Raw genomic sequence first — 17,655 nt, 5'->3', positions numbered from 1 at the left:
AGATCAAGGGGGGGGGAATGTGGTGCAAACGGGGGTGCGCAGTTGGGACCCACGGCGCGGGGTCAAAAGGTCTGAGTAAGGAGGAATGGCATTGGTACGCGAAGGCATCGCGGCCCCCAGTGTGTGTGTGCGTGTGCAACGAGGGAAAGCAAGTAGAACTGTGCTAGGATTAGGTTTACTAACTGTTGGGTGGGTACAACACGTTTTCCCTCAGCGCCACCTATATAAAGAGGCGCGCGGGCATTACCGGGCATTCCAAGTGGGTCTGCCACACATCTATCTTATCTCTAACTTCCTTCTATTTCAATCTCTCCTTACACTAAACCCCTAAACCCCCCCCCTCCCTCCCTGTACCCCATCTTATCTATCCTGCCCTAAACCGGGCATTCCCTGACAGTCACTGTACGTTCATAGAGCAAGGACCCAACACTAACAGATAATGGTATTTGGTAAGCTAGGATAGGAAGAGATAGAAATATGGTGCAAAACGAAGGGCGATTAAAGAGTGAAGCAGAAGCAACCAAAGGAATGGGTTTTCTACAGAAATCAGTTAAATGATCGAAAAAAAAGATAAATAAATAAATAATAATAGTAATAATTACTGTGGTATAGACCAAGCTCAAACAATATATGAGTTCAAATTTAAATATGATAATTGGAAATCAAAGACAAAGATTAAGTTGAAACTGTATGTGAATCTGAGTCTAGGTATGTTAGAAAATTAGAGAGTAGGAGACAGGACTCAATGAGTAATGCTCTTCTCCTGTATACTACAATTAGGTAAATATATACACAGTGAACAGCTGTGACAACATGACACAGCCCCACCTTTAATTCAAACCATTCACTCTCTCCATTTCCAATTCAAACACAGGTTCTGCCACTCTTGTAAAAACTCCTGACTGTCCTTAACAGCATTCCCCCAATATCATATATCTGCAATACCTCCCATAGTGCCTTCCTGTCTACCCTGTCATAAGTCTTTTCTAAATCCATAAATGCCCAAAATATATCACCTCTTAAAGTTTTCTCACATGTGCACCTTATCACAAAAATCTGATCCACACAACCCTACCTTGCCTAAACTCACACTGCTCCTCATCAATTACTCCCTCTGTTCCTCTTCTAATCCTCAAAACCCTCCCATAAGACTTCAACAAACTGATCCTTCTAAAACAATTACAATCACATTTATCCCCTTTTTACTTGTAAAGTGAAACTATACAGACATTCCTCCAGTCCTCAGGCACTTTACCCTCATTAGATACACATTAACCAACCTCACTAGCCATTCCACTATTACTATACCTCTCTTCTTCAGACATTCCACATAACACCTATCTAACCCTGGTTTCTCAACTGTTCTCATAATTTTCAAGGCTACTTATACTTCTTTTTATTTCTCCAGTTCCCTCTCCCATCACAGACATTTTCTTAGATCCTCCCACTACTGCCACCAATCCCTTCCTATCCACATTCAACAGCTCTAAGATACTCTGTCCAAAGGATTTTTCTGCCTCTTCCTTTAATTTTTTTTTTTCTTCTTGTCAAATTATAGGTGCATCTTATATGCAGGTGCATTTCACATGGTATGAAATATCAAAACCTTATTTTGCAGAGACCCCACCACCACTGCACATTCTAATCTAGGTGGAATAAGATTTTGTTTTTCATCATGTGTCCATGTACGTAGTCAGCAGTTTCACCCATAATTTTGCTAGTGTTTTAAGTGATGGCTTATCCATTATCAACACATCTAAATCCATTTTTGCTTTTGTAATTGTTTCACATTCCATTGAATGAGTCATTTGGCATTTTTGCCCATATTTGAATTAAAGGCCCACCCAGAGGCCATTGATGGTTAAGTTACTTGGGAGCCATGGGTTTCCTGCAAGAGGAACCTGGGACAACAAATTTGGTTGCTTAATTCCAATACTTCGCATATACATTTGGCTCAAATTGTTTATTTTTGTAACAATATGCAATTCTTGTCTTAAGTTCATGATTTTTGCATTATTTCCAAACATATTAGTGTTCCTGACATCATGTTATTTATGTAAATCAAGAACATCATGAGTGCTAGTACTGACCCTTGAGGTAATTAGATGCAGGTTGTAGGATGTAGGTATTGAAACTACTAATTAGTGTGTTACGTATTTTTTCACACTTCTAATTCAGCTTACAAAAGGAAACACAAATTGCAGAAAAATATAACTTGAAAATACATATGATCATTTATTTGAAATTGTCAAAGATGAAGGCTTTGCTGTTGGTAGATTGCCTCATACTCATGCTTAATCCCTTCAACCAAACTTTTTTTTATAAAGGTTAGCAAATCCTTTCCTAAGTCATTGAAACAAAATTGTTGGATTTTAACATTTTATTTTTGTATGACTTGGATGGCTACCACCCTTATATGGGGGAAGAAGCCTTACCGATAGATTTTCTTTAGAAAAATTAAGATTTAGAAAAGAGAATTTACAGATGATTTTGAAAAAAGGCATTTCAAGCTTACACATTTTGTGTTCTTTTTGAAGAAGGGAATCTTATAAAAAAAAGTTTATATATATAAATAGAGGAGATACTTTGGAGTAATTCTGTTCTTGGTTTAGTTATAATTATAGGGTCGATTATGGTATATATTATGTTAATCTGGGATGGTCAGCAGAGAAAGTCATACATATTCATTTCATGTTGCAGATTTGTAAACTTTTATTATAGTTTATTTATGGAATACTCTGATGCAAGGATGGGACAGGGTGGGGAGATAGGGGGAGTAGGTGATGGTTATGTGTGAATGATATTTTGATGCAGCCTGAAAAGATTTCTTCCTGTCTTCTCTATTTCTGCATATGAGGGAAATGGAGAGGGGGTGGGGGGTTGCCGATTAAGTGAGGCGGCCTTGCTGTGGATGTACTGTGTCTTGCTGCATTGCATTTTGACTCAGGGCAGTTGACAGGATACAAAAATCACCTTTCATCCACAAAGGAGCTAAGATGAGAGGGAGGAAAAGGTAGTGGATGGAACTGGAATGGATGGGAGTAGGAACATGCATTAGTTACCTCCCTTATAAGGGAGAAAAAAGCCCTTGCTATATAGATAGGTTAAGTCTTCACTCCCAAGGTGCCATGATAGGAGGACAACAGACAGATGTTTGGATGAATGTGGTTTAGGTATATACATTTGGTCACTGCCCCTATAGAGGAGAAAAGGTCTTTTGGTACCTCCCTTATAAATAAAATAGTCTGGTATTAGCAAAAATAAAATCTTTTTGAGTATATCACTAGCATAGAGGAGGGTGAAACTAAGAGGTATAACCTCTTAGTGTTGTCTCCTATATTCAGTAAAATCATCTGGTAGTTGCCAGAATAGAGTATGCTGTAAATGCACCATCTAGGACCACCTGAATGAGATGCTCCTGTAGTACAGATGTTCATCACCTCTGTCTATCATCTCCAAAGCCCAACAACAGCTTCGCCTCCACCTTGAGGACCTGCTCTTAGGGGTTAGTTGGTCTCTAAATGGGACCCAAAATTTCTAAATACTTTCATATTTACCCAGAAAGCCTTAAGCACCTTAACTTACACTCTCTAGAAGGGCGTAGAGTGTAGGGTGATCTAATAGACCTATTCAAATGCGTGAAGGGTTTTAACAAGGATAATGCAGATGAGGTTATATTTTGACAGCAGGAAAGGACTCAAAGTAATGGATTTGAATTGAACAAATCTAGATTTAAGGACAACACAGGCAAGAACAGGTTTATCAATAGTGGTTAACAAATGGAATAGACTTAGTAACCATGTAGTGAGTGCTGAAACTATTAGTTGTTTCAAGAGAAGGTTACATAACTTTATGGATGGGAATGATAGGTGGTGATGGACATGGAACTGCCTTGTGTAGACCTTATGGTCCCTTGCAGTTTCCTCCATTCTTATGTTCTTTTTCTGTATACAGACTACTGATATCAGTGACCAGGCCCTTCCATTGGAAAAGAACACAAAAAATGGAAGGTCTCACTTTTGATATTACAGCAATGACCTTCAGCCTGAACATCCAACATCTTACAGTGAAAATGAACAAGAACATAAATATTCTAAAATCACTCACATGCAAGGAATTTGGTTATCCATTCTTGGGCCCAGTACAGAAACCAAATGCCTGTTCCTCAGTGCTGCAAATCCAGATAGAGATAAAAGGATTGGTGGGTTTTCTAAATGGGCACAAGGGAGATCATTCTATCATTTATCTTACTTGACCACCACTAGCAAGTATCCATCACTGGTCCCTTTCAAGAAAATCAACCTAACCAGTCTCTAATTCTCACTCACTCATAGTCCTTCCTCAGCTTCTTGTTTGATGGTGCATCCCTCTACATACCATTCCTTAGTTTCCTTTCTATTACAATCTGCTTGTATTCCTCCTGGTTCCCTTTTCAATCTTTCATCAATCTCAACTTCTTCCTTCACAATATAATCAAGACTACAATCTTCTACTTTGACATGAAATTCATCTTCATCCATCAAGGATTCATTAAGATCCTTCTCCTCATTTACAATGACTTCATCCTTGCCATCCATTTCCTCATTGAAGAGATCGTCACCAACATCATGTTCTTTAAGCACTAAATCATTACCATTAAGCTCTTCTTTGGCAAAATGTGCCATATCCACATGGACGAAAGGAATATCAGCAATGGTCATTTCAACCTGAAATATATGTTATATAATGTCAGGATTTCAGCAAACTTATTGTTGCAACCACTTTATCACACTACTTCTTAACTAATGAACATTCAACTTACTTTCTAATGAACAAATTCTATTTTTTTTTTCTTTACCACCACTTACTTCATGCATAAATGATCAACCTTTCCAAGCAATGCAGAGAGATGGGAGAAAGAAGCAAATGTGGACAAAACTAAAGTGATAAGATATACAAAAAATTATGGTGGCAGATCAAATGCAAGCGTGAAAGGTGGTTATACTTGTTCACGAGCTTCCTCCTCTTTGATAGACATTTCTGTTGATAATTTTCTGGACCATCTGAACTGCGATGGGGCCACTCCATGATTGAGTCCAGCATTCAGTGGGTGATCTGGAAAATTTAAAAATTACTATCTTGTTGGTTTTTGTATATATCATGAGCCATCCAGATCAAACTGTACAATGACTAACAGTAAAAGCATGAAGTTCACAGTTCATTATTTGTTGGAACAATCTTGACTGCTGTTGAATCAATTGTTGCCTCTAGATTCACACAATGGTTGACTTTGGGCCCCTCAGTTGATCTCTCTGGGAAGAAACTTTGGACTGTTATCTGTGTTACATTGGTGTGGGAATGTTACTGTCACTGGCTGAAGTAGTACAGAATGAGGGGCTTTTGCCAGCTGTCAGCTCCCTTTGTGTGAAAAGGTGAAAGAAATACAGCTGAAGTTGATAAGAAAGAGATCTTAAGCCCAGTCCATAGACTAATGCACCTCCTGATGAAGGTAAGTGGGTTGACAGGTTTTGAAAATGGGTGGACACTGGACTGACCAATTAAATGAAATGTTGTTGTTGTCATCCTACTCACTGTCATTGGTCTTGACAGGAGCACAATATATCCTTCTTGAGTAACATGTGGACCTGGTTAGAGTCCAATGCAAGTGCCTGGGGGGCTTTGGCCTTTGGGTCTCCTGAGACAGCAGATTGATTGATTAAGCACTCCTCAATTTCCTAAATATTTTCATAGGTCATCAGTGAGAAAGGAGGGGGGGGGGTAAATTAATAAATAGCTGATTTGGGAAAGATATACAATGCAAACTGACTGAATCAAATAAAATATAAGTTATAAAAATGACTATGAATTATGGGAAAATACTCAAATTTTATTGTTTTCATCTGCATAATATCCTGACAATATTATATTATTTTGCAGCATGTAATTTTTTTCTTTTATCTTCTTCAGATATATATATATATTTTTTTTATAAGAAAATTAGTACAAATAGAAAATCACTACAAATAAATAATAACAGCCACAAAGTTTATGGCAAAATCCGATGTGAAGGGCACTAAGGGTCACTGGAGCAAAGGGCAAGTTGGTCACACTTGACAGAGAATCATAAAGAACTTGGAAAGAACACTGGGTGAATATAACATTCTGGACACTAATCATAACAATTATGCATATTATTCCTATAAGATCAAATTTTTCTTGGGAAATATCAACAAGAAATTGTCAGACTAATAATAACAGTAGCACTTTTTTTTTTTTTTTAATAATAAACTAGGTATTATATCCATGAAGAAAACACCTGTATTGTAGTTTTGAAAATTCAAAGATGTGTTGTAGCTTTGAAAATTTAAAGAAAATAAGAAATATTTAATTTGAGACAATAAAAACCTAACCTTACTCTAGGAAACAATCTATTCTGAAGATCTGTCGCTGGTTACTTGGGAGCCATGGGTCTCCAGCAAGAGAGATCTAGGACACTGGACTGACCAATTAAATGAAATGTTGTTGTTGTCATCCTACTCGCTTTCACCTTCTTTGTGACAGCACAGAACATGTGAGGAGGAACCTTGTGGTTCAGACTATGGCAGGTACAGGTTAGCAGCCTGAAGCAGGAAAAGATCAATTTCCTGCCCCTCAAATTGTTTAAGGAAAAATCGAGGCATGATTTTTTTTATTTCCCCTAACAACATTATGATTTTGTAAAGCACTAGAGGATAATAAATAAATAAATAAAATAATAATAATTGAAGGCCATCTGTCAACATTTGTGATGATTACAAAAATGATGCAGCCTAATGGGATGTTCTCCCCATTTTCTCTATTTTCCACATGAGGGGAGAGTGGGGGAATTGCTGTATAAGTGAAGTGGTCTTGCTGTAGATGTGCTGTATTACTTCTGATCTGGGAAGCTAAGATGAGAGGGAAACAAGGGTGGCAGACAGGAGTGGAATGGGTGGGAGTGGGTGCATGTGTCTTTGACTTGGCTACTTCCCTTTTATGGGGAAGGAATTCCTTGGCCATGTGTCTTTGACTTGGCTACTTCCCTTTTATGGGGAAGGAATTCCTTGGCATATAGAACAGAGACAATAATGATGGAAAAAACTGCTCTGCATGAGTAACTGCCAAGCATGTGTACAAGTTGGATTTATTTTGTAATATTATTTATTTTCAAAAGAACCCTGTGTAAAACAAATATCTTAAAAGTAGTTTTTAAAGGAGCTTTTGACAAAATATTCATTGTCTGCTAATTTGCAATGCATCTCTTTGTATTAAGTCTGATGTTATGAACTGTGTAACAATTCTAGCCATCTCAATTAACAATGCCATCCTCTAGCAAAACAGATGATTTCTCCAGCAATATTGAGAGTTTTTCATTGTCTTTGAGAGTAGTCTCGGCTCTCTACACATCTCAAACAACAGCTAAGATATAGGAGAAGACAGCATAATTGTGGGCTATCAATTTAAACTGGAATATCTCTCTGAAGAAGAGTTGAGTCTCCAGATTTCAATCCATCAGAAAATAACTGGTTGGAGCTTCAGGTGGATAACACAGATTGGTAGGCCATGCAAACAGTTTTCCTCACCTCATCCCTGTTTTACATATTAATCTATTGCATCTTAGGCCTACATACTTTTTGGTCTGGTCCAAGGATCACAATCCATATGATCATCCTCAACAGACTCCTTTTGTGGTTGTAGTGGTTTTGCAGTCTCCAGTTCACTTGCCTGTAGTAGAGCATCAACTATCTGAAAAAAAGCTAACTTAGTAAATTGGGAAAATGTTCTAGACCCTCTATACTACATGTACTATAGACAGTAACAAGTCTTAAGAAGCAGCAATTAAGTTTCTATTCTTTACTCACAGGCCCTCTATACTACATGTACTATAGACAGTCACAAGTCTCAAGAAGCAGCAACTAAATTTCTATTCTTTACTCACAGGCACCATGTGTATGTAGGCTATAAAATAAGCACATGGTCACTCAAGACCAATGGATATGGCCCTGTAATGACTAATGTCTGAATGTCTTGCATGTTATTGCAACAAATAGGCCTGGTAGTAGGATTTACTCATGGTATGTCTGCTGTGGGAGGTGGGTAGGGAAGGCCTATGCATGGTATATGATGTTAGAACTCACTACAGGTTGAGTCCCAATTCAGCAGGAACAAACATTTGCATTTTCTCAAACCACTCTAGCATTATTTTTTGTGTCATCCAGGCCCACTTGCTTGCCCGATAGTGAACTGGCAAATCCCGTACACCCTTTAGCATTCATGAATCCTGGCTCTTCCCAATTACCAACAGTTTGCAGTGATGAGTGCCAGCTGCATTCAAACATGCCAACAGTCACTCAGTCTTTTGGCACTTTAAGCCCCTCCAGGTTTTCCTCATGTTTCAAGGTTTTGCGAGGCATACAATGCCAGTACAGAGCCGTCTCTTTAGCATCATACACCTCTTCTGCACTTAAAACTTCTTCCCAGGTCAGTTCAGCAAACATATCTACATATGATTCAGCATTTTCGTGATCTGATTTGGACTCGCCACACATTGTACCTTCTGAGATACCATGTCTCTTCTTAAACCTATCAAGCCATCCTCTTGACAAATTAAATTTACCTTTGATGTTCATTTCTTAAAAAAAGAAAGAAAAAAAAAATGCTGACCTGCTCTAGGATCATGTCTCCAGAAATCTTTATACTCTCAATACGTACCTGACAAAACCACTCCATCAGACATTTCTCTAAGTCCTCATATTTCCCAGGCTTCATATGTTTACGCATGCTCCTTTGTCTTTTACCATCCCTTTTGGCAAAACACAACAACAACTGCACTTTCTGTTTTTTCATATCATAAACGGTAGACAAGCCAACATCATAAACATCACACAGCTTTCAGACCGACACACCACGGTCTAATTTCTTCAATAACTCCATTTTTTGCACAATTATGAGGGACATCCACTTTTTCTTAACATCTTGACCACATTTACCACCCACTGATTTTCGCTCAAAAGACATTTTTAGCTAATGTGAAGAAATCATGTAAAAATAAGCCATTATCCACGACAGACGCTCCTCGCAAAATTTGAATCTTTTAAACACAGTTCTGCCAGGTTTTTCTGACAAAATTTCCCTAGCTGCACACTCAAAATTTCCCTGTTTGCCTCAGAATTCCCCTATCTAGAAAATAGCACACCATTAACAGGTTTAATCTTGGGGAAATTTCCAAAGTTAATCTTGAAAATGGTTGAATATATTTCCCTGTGCAAATCAGAATTTCTCTAACTTTATTTGGCAGCACTGTGGTAAACAGTCCCACTGTCGTGATGCGGCGCCAGCGGTAAACACACGTTCGGTTCGGTCTCCTTTGCCGAGCGCTCACGGTTTGGTACACCTAGTATGCCGGTAATATGCCGCTAAACGCAGAAATGCTGTTTAACCCTAGGCCTACGCCTATTGCCCCAATACTAATTTGTGCCGCTAAACCCGGGATTCCGGTATTCACTGCAGGACAAGCCTAAAAAATATTACAAACTTACCCTTTTGCGCTCCCTCTTGGCAGCTGCTGGTCGTCTTGTAGTTGACCTGACATTGGTTGAGTCCTCCACTAGGATAGACTGTATCGATGATCCTGTCCTGGGACGAGGCGGCAGCAACGCTATCAGTGGAACAGCGTCTGGCATCAATTTCCATGGCGTATTATCGTACGGATTATTCTCTCGTAGCAGGCGGACTTTTGTTAGATTCGCAATTGATTCCTCGGGAAAATGGTCTGCACAAATAAATGATGAAGCTGGATGGTAAGTAAAATTGGCTCGAGTGTGTTTCACAACACTTACCCACTTTGCAAATCTGGCTGGTTCCTTGTCCGGCTTCGGAAACCTAAACACGCCGACCCCGTTTTTGCTACGGTTTTTATTACAGTTCCACACAGAACAAATCTTCCCGCGGGCTATCCTCTTCCTCCTCACCTTCTTTTGCGGTTCACCCTCTTCTTCGATCATTTTCTAAAATGTTAGTCTAAATATGATATTAGGTAGCCTGCGTCACGCACCACGTTTACAATGCATGAAAGATAAACATAACCTTTGACGTCACTGCGATGCAGACAGCGCAACCAGTAGATTTTGCGATTTTGCCGTGGCAGACGAATTGTTTGCCACAGACATGATTTCGAAGTAAAAAAATAAATAAATAAAAAATAAAGAGTATTTGTGTAGTTTACTTAGCTATTATTAACTTTGATAAGTACTAGAAACATTCTGGTGGTTGCCTCTTAATTAATATCAGTATTATTCATGTATCAACATTATTTTAATTTATTATAACCATTATTGCTATATACCATTTATTCATGTGCTATAGTGGGATATGGGGATAGAGTTCAAACATTTCTATCGTCTTCCTGCGATCATAACAAATAAGAAGAGAAAACCGAGGAAAGGTTCACTGGATGAAACTTTGGTTTTCACGAATCGTACGAAAATACATGAAAGAATTTAACTTGCCATGCAATCTACTCAGATCATTTCGCATTGGGTAAGTCTTAGATTTTGCAAAATGAAAGGTTTACTGTAACCCATTACAGTATCAAAAGGTGCGCCATAGGCTATTTGGATAAATCTTACGTATGAAGGGCCCAGGTGACACATGAAAATTCTTTTTTTTGTAACAAAACATACAAATTACTCGTATTTGAGTACAAGTAACATTTCTTATTCCATTACTATAGAGACTAAAATTCCAGAATCACGCAACCATAGCTATTTACTTAAAACTTGCATGATTCATTACTTCTTGACCTAATGTTACCTAATCTAACGTAACATTTCCATAGGAGAAAGGAAATGTTTTTCAAATGCCCCCCCCCAAAAAAAATGGGTTTGTGTGAGACAGGAATAGAACCTGAAATGGTTAAGTTAGGAGCTATTGGACAACGTAACTCTCGTGTGAATTATCCGTTTCCGATCTGACAATATTTTGACAATTCTCTTCTCAACGTCCACATTTTTTCTCAATTCACACCTTCGAATATACCTGTTCACGAGGGGCTAAAGTATAATGTAGGAAATTCAACATTATATATCTTCGCCGCCGTACCAGAAAATCTCGTACTCGTTTTGAAGCTTACCTCAAATAAGAATGCAGGGCCACCAATAACTATCGTAGTAAAGAGAATTTCAATTTTACCTTTATGTTTATTTTAGAATTATTGCTGATATGGTGGATCATAACGAGACAATATTTATAAAAAAAATCAGGACAGTTGCTTTGAAAGGTCGCTCTTGCCATCGTGCTGCTAAGTTGTCTGTGCGGGTGCCTCTAAAGTCTAAACAGTCCCCAAAGTATTAAATGGAGACCACCATGTAGATATTCGAGTATAGTACTTTCTAGAATACTTCATATATATGGAGTGATTCACTGCAGTCATACTGACTAAAAAGAAATTCACATATGTTGACAAAGCTAACTTAATTAAATTTATTTTTGTGCTTACAAAACCTAGAGTAACCACTTCGTTAACAAAATGTCTATAATTTGACCGTATTTACTTTTGAGTTCTTCCCAAAGTAAATAAGTTACCCAAAAACTCTTTATTTTTTCAATTTAAAATTACTGATCCTATCGTCAAATCGTCGTCTGCTTCAGCCATTCGCTTAATACCTACCAGTGGCGCCACCAACTTCGCAATGACGTCATAGATTGTGTTTATTCTTCATGAATTGTAATCGTTTCGAATGCCACAGGTTTTTCAGATATCAAATTTAGGGTATTGTGCCCTGAAAATGATTGATGAAAAGAGTGAACCGCCAAAGAAGAAGGTGAGGAAGAGGAATATAGACCAGGGAAGGTGTTGTTCTGTGTGGAAATGTGGCAAAAGCCGTGGCAGACATGGACTTGGCGTATTTGGCTTTCCTAAGCCGGACAAGGAACCAGCCAGATTTGCAAAGTGGGTACGCGTTGTCAAACACACTCGAGCCAATTTTACTTATCATCCAGCCTCATCATTTATTTGTGCAGACCATTTCCCCGAAGAATCAATTGCGAATCTTACAAAAATCCGCCTGCTACGAGAGCAAAATCCGCACGATAAGACACCATGGAAATTGGTCCCAGATGCTGTGCCTCTAATATCAATGCTCCCGCCTCGTCCCAGGCCAGGATCATCGTTAAAATCGACCCCAGTGGCGGGCACAAGCATGACAAGTAGTCTAGCAAATCATAATCATATCACTGTCAGGTCCATCCCAGGACGGCCAGCAGCTGCCAAGAGGGAGCGCAAGAGGGTAAGTTTGTAATATTTACCATGCATAGACCTACCCTGTATCGTACTCCCCCCCCCACAGCACAGTGCAGGCCTAGTAGCATGAGTAAATTCTACTACCAGGCCTATTTATTATTATAGCAATATAATATGCAAGACAGGCATTAGTCATTACCTTATTCATTGGCCTTGAGTGACGTGTGCACGTGATGCCTGTGAGTAAAGAGTTGAAAAATTGTATCAGTTGCTTCTTGAGACCCATGTCTCCCTGTAGTACATGTATAAAAAAAAAGAAAAACATATATATATATATATATATATATATATTATTTTTATTTAATTATTTTTTCTCTCCAGATAGTTGATGCTCTACTGCAGGCAAGTGAACTGGAGACTGCAAAATCACCACAACCTTATACGGAGCCTGACGAGGATGATTATATGGATTATGATCCGTGGACCAGACCGAAAAGTATGTAGGTCTAGTTAAGATGCAATAGATTAATATGTAAAACAAGGATGAGGTGAGGAAAACTGTTTGCATAGCCTACCAGCCTTTGTTAGCCGTCTGTTGCTCCAACCAGTTATTTTCTGATGGATTGAAATCTAGAGACACCAAGTCTTCTTCTTCAGAGATACTCCAATTCTAATTGATAGCCCATAACTGTCTTCTCCCATATCTTGGCATCACAACATCATCCATATACAACCATTCTTCATTCACCCGTCTTCTGTCCTCTCCCGTCCTTCCTCAACAGACACTCCCCTCTTCCCCAAAGCCCCCTTCACCCCATCCATCCACTTCATCCTAGGACGTCCCTTCATGTTCACTCCCTCCACATCTGCCTTCCATACCTCTTTTACTAGTCTTTCTTCACTCTTTCTTTCCATGTGTCCAAACCATCCTAATACTCTTTCATCAACCCTATCTCCCAACTCCCTTTCCACCCCTGTTCTCCTCCTCACCACCTCATTTCTCACTCTATCTAGCCTAGTAACCCCCATCATACTTCTCAGACACCTCATCTCAAACACATTCAAACTCCTTCTCTCTTCCTCTCTTATGTTCCATGTTTCTGCCCCATACAGTGCTGTTGACACAATCACTCCTTCATACAATCACCTCTTAGCATCCATTCCCAAATGTCTATTCCTCATTACACTTTTTAAATCCACCAAGGCATTTACTCACTTCACTTCTCTCAATCTACATTCTACCTCCACCTTCACTCCACCTTTTCCTGCCACATTTGCACCCAAGTATCTAAAACTATCCACTTCCTCCAGTCTCTCTCCCTTAATGCTCACTTCCAGTCTACTGCCACTTTCACCCCTTGTACATCTCATCACCTTACTTTTACCTACATTTATCTTCAGCTTTCTTATATCACACACTCTCCCAAACTCTGTCACCAACTTCCTCAATCCCTCCAATCCTGCCACAAGCACAGTGTCGTCCACAAACAACAGCTGGCTCACCTCCCACTTTTCTCCATTTTCTTTAACCATCTCCAATCCCTGACCCACTACCCTTGCATTTACCTCTCACACTATCCCATCCATGTATAAGTTGAACAGCCAGGGCGACATAACACATCCTTGACGAAGTCCCACCTTTACCTCGAACCACTCACTCTCTCCATTTCTAATCCTGACACAAGCTCTACTACCCTCATAAAAACTCTTGACAGCTCCTAGAAGCTTTCCTCCTCTCCTGTATATCCACAAAACCTCCCACAATATTGGTAAAAGAATTGTCTGTTTTGCTACAGGATCACATTGTCAATCAAGATGACTTGGGTTGTTACACAATTCATGTTAGATATAATACCAAGAGATGGTAGTGTTAGTTGTACCCATGTTTGATGGTTACTCAGCACAGAGCAGTTCTTCCACCAAGTGTTGGTCTGAAAGGCTTCCATTATTGTCTATTTGTGTATTCCTTCCTGCCCCTGAAAGGGAGGTACCCAAGTCAAAGGCACACACCCCCATCTCCACCCATTCCACTCCTATGCACCACCCTTTCATTTAAGCTCCACATAGATGACAGGTCATCCCTGTCTCTAGCTCACTGCCTGGGTTAGAAGCAATCCAGCAATACACAGTGCATCCACAACAAGGCTGTTCACTTGGTCAGCAACTCCCCTTCTCCCTCCCCTCAATCAGAAAATAGAGAAGACAGGGAGAAATCCCATAGGCAGAATCATTTTTAGTCCTTATAAATGTTGACAAATTACTTCCAAGTTTTGGCACAATATTTTGAGATGGTTTGTATCTGTGGTGGTTATACTTCTGCACCTTACAAAATCATTGGGTGTTGTTAGAAAAAATATTTATATACAAGCTTTGATTTTTCCTCAAACATTTTGAGGGGGAGGAATTTTATCATTTCATGCTTGAGGCTGCTAAGCTGTACCTGCAACAGTGAACCACAAAGTCCTTGCTAACTCTGTGCTAACTCTTTATGTCATGAAGAAGGCGAAAGTGAGTAGGATAACATTTCATTTAATCACTCGGTGCATTGTCTTAGGTCTCTCTTGTAGGAGACCATGGCTCCCAAATACCAGCAAGAGTTTTCCAGTAGAGACTATTTTCCCAAAAGTAAACAGTTCCTATTTGCTTTAAAAATTCAAAACTACAGTACTAGTGCCTTCTCCATAGACTTGTATACCTATTTTTTTTTTAAGCTAGATTGCTGCTATTATTATTAGTCTGACAATTTCTTGTTGATTTTTCCTAAAAAGATATAGGTCTTATAATAACAATATGTATGATTGTTAAATGTGATTACTTTCCAGTGTTCTTGCCAGGTGCTTTATGATACTCTGGCAAATGTGACCAACTTATCATCTCCTCCAGTGACACTTTGCTCTGCCCTTTGTATCAGATTTTGCCATAAACATTGTGACTGTCATTATTTGTTTGTAGTGTTTTTCAATTTGTTTTAATTTTGTCATAAAAAACACATCTCATAAGAAGATAAAAGACAAAGTTGCATGTTGGGAAATAGTATTCTCAGAACATTATGCAAAGATAAAAACAGTAAAATTTGGGTGGTTTGCCATAATTCATAGTAAGTTTTGTAACTCACTTTTATTGATATTTTGTTTGATCCAGTCAATTTGCATTGTATTTCCCTCTCCAAAGTAAACCATTTATGAATTCTAACACACACACCCTCCTCCATTTTCACTGATGACCTATGAAAATGGTTCAGAAACTGAGGAATTTGGGTGAGAGAGTTCTTAATTAATTGATCTGCTGTCCCAGGAGACCCAAAGGTCATAGCCCCCCCCCAGACACTGGCAGTGACAGGAACATTCCCAAACCAATGTAACACAGATAACAGTCCAAAGTTTCTTCCCAGAGAGATCTGCAGAAGGACCCAAGGTCAACCAAAGCAGGTTTTCCATTTAGTGAACCTAGATTCAACAGTTGATTCAATAGCAGTCAAGATTGTTCCAACAAATGATAATGAACTGTGAACTCCATACTTTTGCTGTTAGTTATTATACAACTTGATCCTGGATAGTCATTTTTTAATTTTCCAGATCATCCACTGAATGCTGGACTCAATCATGGAGTTGTCCCATCACAGTCGAAATGGTCCAGAAAATTATCAACAGAAATGTCTATTGAAGAGGAGGAAGCTCATGAGCAAGTAAGACTACCTTTTAACAGGTGCATCTGAGCTGCCACCATCATCTTTCCTTGTATATCTTATAATCTTACTTTTGCCCCACATTTGCTTCTTTCTCACCCTTCCCTCATTCCTTGGAAAGTTTGATCATTCATGCATAAATTAAGCGGTGGTAAAGAAGAAAATGGAATATACTTATTAGAAAATCAATTGAATGTTCATCAGTTAAATCCTGACATTACATCACATATATTTCAGGTTGAAATGACTGTTCCTGATTTTCCTTTCATCTATGTGGATATGGAGCATTTTGCCAATGAAGAGTTTAATGATAATGATTTCATTAAAGAACATGATGTTGGTGAAGATTTCTGGAATGAGATGGATGGCATGGATGAAGTTGTTGTAAAGGAGGAGACAGTTAATGAATCCCTGCTGGATGAGGACGAATTTCATGTCAACATAGTAGATGGTAACCTTGATTATATTGTGAAGGAAGAACTTGAGATTGATGAAAGATTGAAAGAGGAACCAGGTGGAATACCAGTAGAAGATTGTAATGGAAAAGAAATCAAGGAATGGTATATAGAGGGATGCCCCACCAAACAAGAAACTGAGAAAGGACTATGAATTAGTGAGAATTAGAGACTGGTTAGGTTTATTGTTTTGAAAGGGGTCATTGAAGGACACTTGCTAGTGGTGGGCCAGTAAGATGCATGACAGAATGATCCCCCTCTGCCCATTTACAAAACCCACCAATCCTTTTACCTCTGTCTGGAGGTGCAGCCCTAAGGAACAGGCATTTGGTGTCTTTACTGGATCCAGGAATGGATAACTAAATTCCATGCTTGTGACTGATTTTAGTATATTTATGTTCTTGTTCATTTTCACTGTAAGATGTCAGATCTGCAGGCTGAAGGTCATTGCTGTAATATCAAATGTGAGACCTATCATTTTTTGTTCTTTTCCAGTGGAAGGGCTTGATCACAGGTGTCAGTAGTCTGTATACAGAAAAAGAACATAACAGAGGAAACTGCAAGGGACCATAAGGTCTACACTAGGCAGTTCCATGTCCATCACCACCTATCCAACCCATCCATAAAGTTATGTAACCTTCTCTGAAAACAACCCATTGTTTCAGCAGTCACTACATGGTTACTAAGTCTATTCCATTTGTTAACTACTATTAATAAACCAGTTCTTGCCTGTTTCGTCCTTAAATCTAGATTTGTCTGATTCAAATCCATTACTTTGAGTCCCTCCCTGCTGTCAAAATATAACCTCATCTGCATCACTCTTGTTAAAACCCTTCACATATTTGAATAGCTCTATTAGATCACCCTACACTCTACATTTTTCTAGAGAGTGTAAGTTAAGGTGCCTAAGGCTGTCCGGGTAAATTTGAAAGTAGTTAGAAATTTTGGGTCCCGTTTAGAGACCAACTAACCCCTAAGAGCAGGTCCTCAGGGTGGAGGCGAAGCTGTTGTTGGGCTTTGGAGATGATAGACAGAGGTGATGAACATCTGTACTACAGGAGCATCTCATTCAGGTGTCCATTGTTGGTCCCAGATGGTGCATTTACAGCATACTCTATTCTGGCAACCACTAGATGATTTTATTGAATATAGGAGAGAACACTTAAGAGGTACCTCTTAGTTTCACCCACCTCTGCGCTAGTGATGTACTCAAAAGATTTTATTTTTGCTAATACCAGACAATTTTATTTAACTTGGGAGAGATCACTGTAGCAGAG

General features: G+C 38.9%; 2 protein-coding genes across 4 annotated transcripts; one reads left to right on the top strand and one right to left on the bottom strand.

Annotated features, from left to right (window-relative positions):
• Window positions 1-2,093: 2,093 nt before the first annotated feature.
• Window positions 2,094-10,082, bottom strand: LOC143034477 (uncharacterized). The gene is made up of 4 exons (XM_076200579.1): window positions 9,537-10,082; window positions 7,629-7,743; window positions 4,985-5,094; window positions 2,094-4,706 (listed from the first exon to the last, which is right to left on the bottom strand). The coding sequence occupies exons 1-4, from the start codon at window positions 9,999-10,001 to the stop codon at window positions 4,329-4,331; spliced, it is 1,068 nt and encodes a 355-aa protein (XP_076056694.1). The 5' UTR covers window positions 10,002-10,082; the 3' UTR covers window positions 2,094-4,328.
• A 1,352-nt stretch (window positions 10,083-11,434) lies between these two features.
• On the top strand, window positions 11,435-17,123 carry LOC143034473 (uncharacterized). Of its 3 annotated transcripts, XM_076200572.1 has the most exons (5): window positions 11,436-12,284; window positions 12,620-12,734; window positions 15,814-15,923; window positions 16,161-16,374; window positions 16,874-17,123. In XM_076200572.1, exons 1-5 carry the CDS (start codon window positions 11,736-11,738, stop codon window positions 16,900-16,902), a joined length of 1,017 nt encoding a protein of 338 aa, XP_076056687.1. In that variant the 5' UTR covers window positions 11,436-11,735; the 3' UTR covers window positions 16,903-17,123. The 3 variants fall into 3 exon arrangements, with proteins under 3 accessions (XP_076056688.1, XP_076056687.1, XP_076056686.1); XM_076200573.1 differs by having other exon boundaries at window positions 11,435-11,819; window positions 16,161-17,123; XM_076200571.1 differs by having other exon boundaries at window positions 11,437-12,284; window positions 16,161-17,123.
• Window positions 17,124-17,655: the final 532 nt, after the last annotated feature.

This window comes from Oratosquilla oratoria, chromosome 17 (assembly GCF_046742065.1).
Source record: "Oratosquilla oratoria isolate Oo_2021 chromosome 17, ASM4674206v1, whole genome shotgun sequence".
In the NCBI taxonomy this organism is placed as follows: Eukaryota; Metazoa; Arthropoda; class Malacostraca; order Stomatopoda; family Squillidae; genus Oratosquilla; species Oratosquilla oratoria.
This window is presented reverse-complemented; position numbering and strand designations above follow the sequence as displayed.

Bases quoted from the DNA above. Each gene is read 5' to 3' on its own strand.
- LOC143034477 (XM_076200579.1), bottom strand. From the start codon at position 10,001: ATGATCGAAGAAGAGGGTGAACCGCAAAAGAAGGTGAGGAGGAAGAGG. The intron at 7,744-9,536 runs GTAAGTTTGTAA...GCTTTTTTTCAG, and splicing joins CCAAGAGGGAGCGCAAAAGG to ATAGTTGATGCTCTACTACA. The intron at 5,095-7,628 runs GTATGTAGGCCT...TAAATTTTCCAG, and splicing joins TCCTTGGACCAGACCAAAAA to ATCACCCACTGAATGCTGGA.
- LOC143034473 (XM_076200571.1), top strand. From the start codon at position 11,736: ATGCCACAGGTTTTTCAGATATCAAATTTAGGGTATTGTGCCCTGAAA. The intron at 12,285-12,619 runs GTAAGTTTGTAA...TTTTCTCTCCAG, and splicing joins CCAAGAGGGAGCGCAAGAGG to ATAGTTGATGCTCTACTGCA. The intron at 12,735-15,813 runs GTATGTAGGTCT...TTAATTTTCCAG, and splicing joins TCCGTGGACCAGACCGAAAA to ATCATCCACTGAATGCTGGA.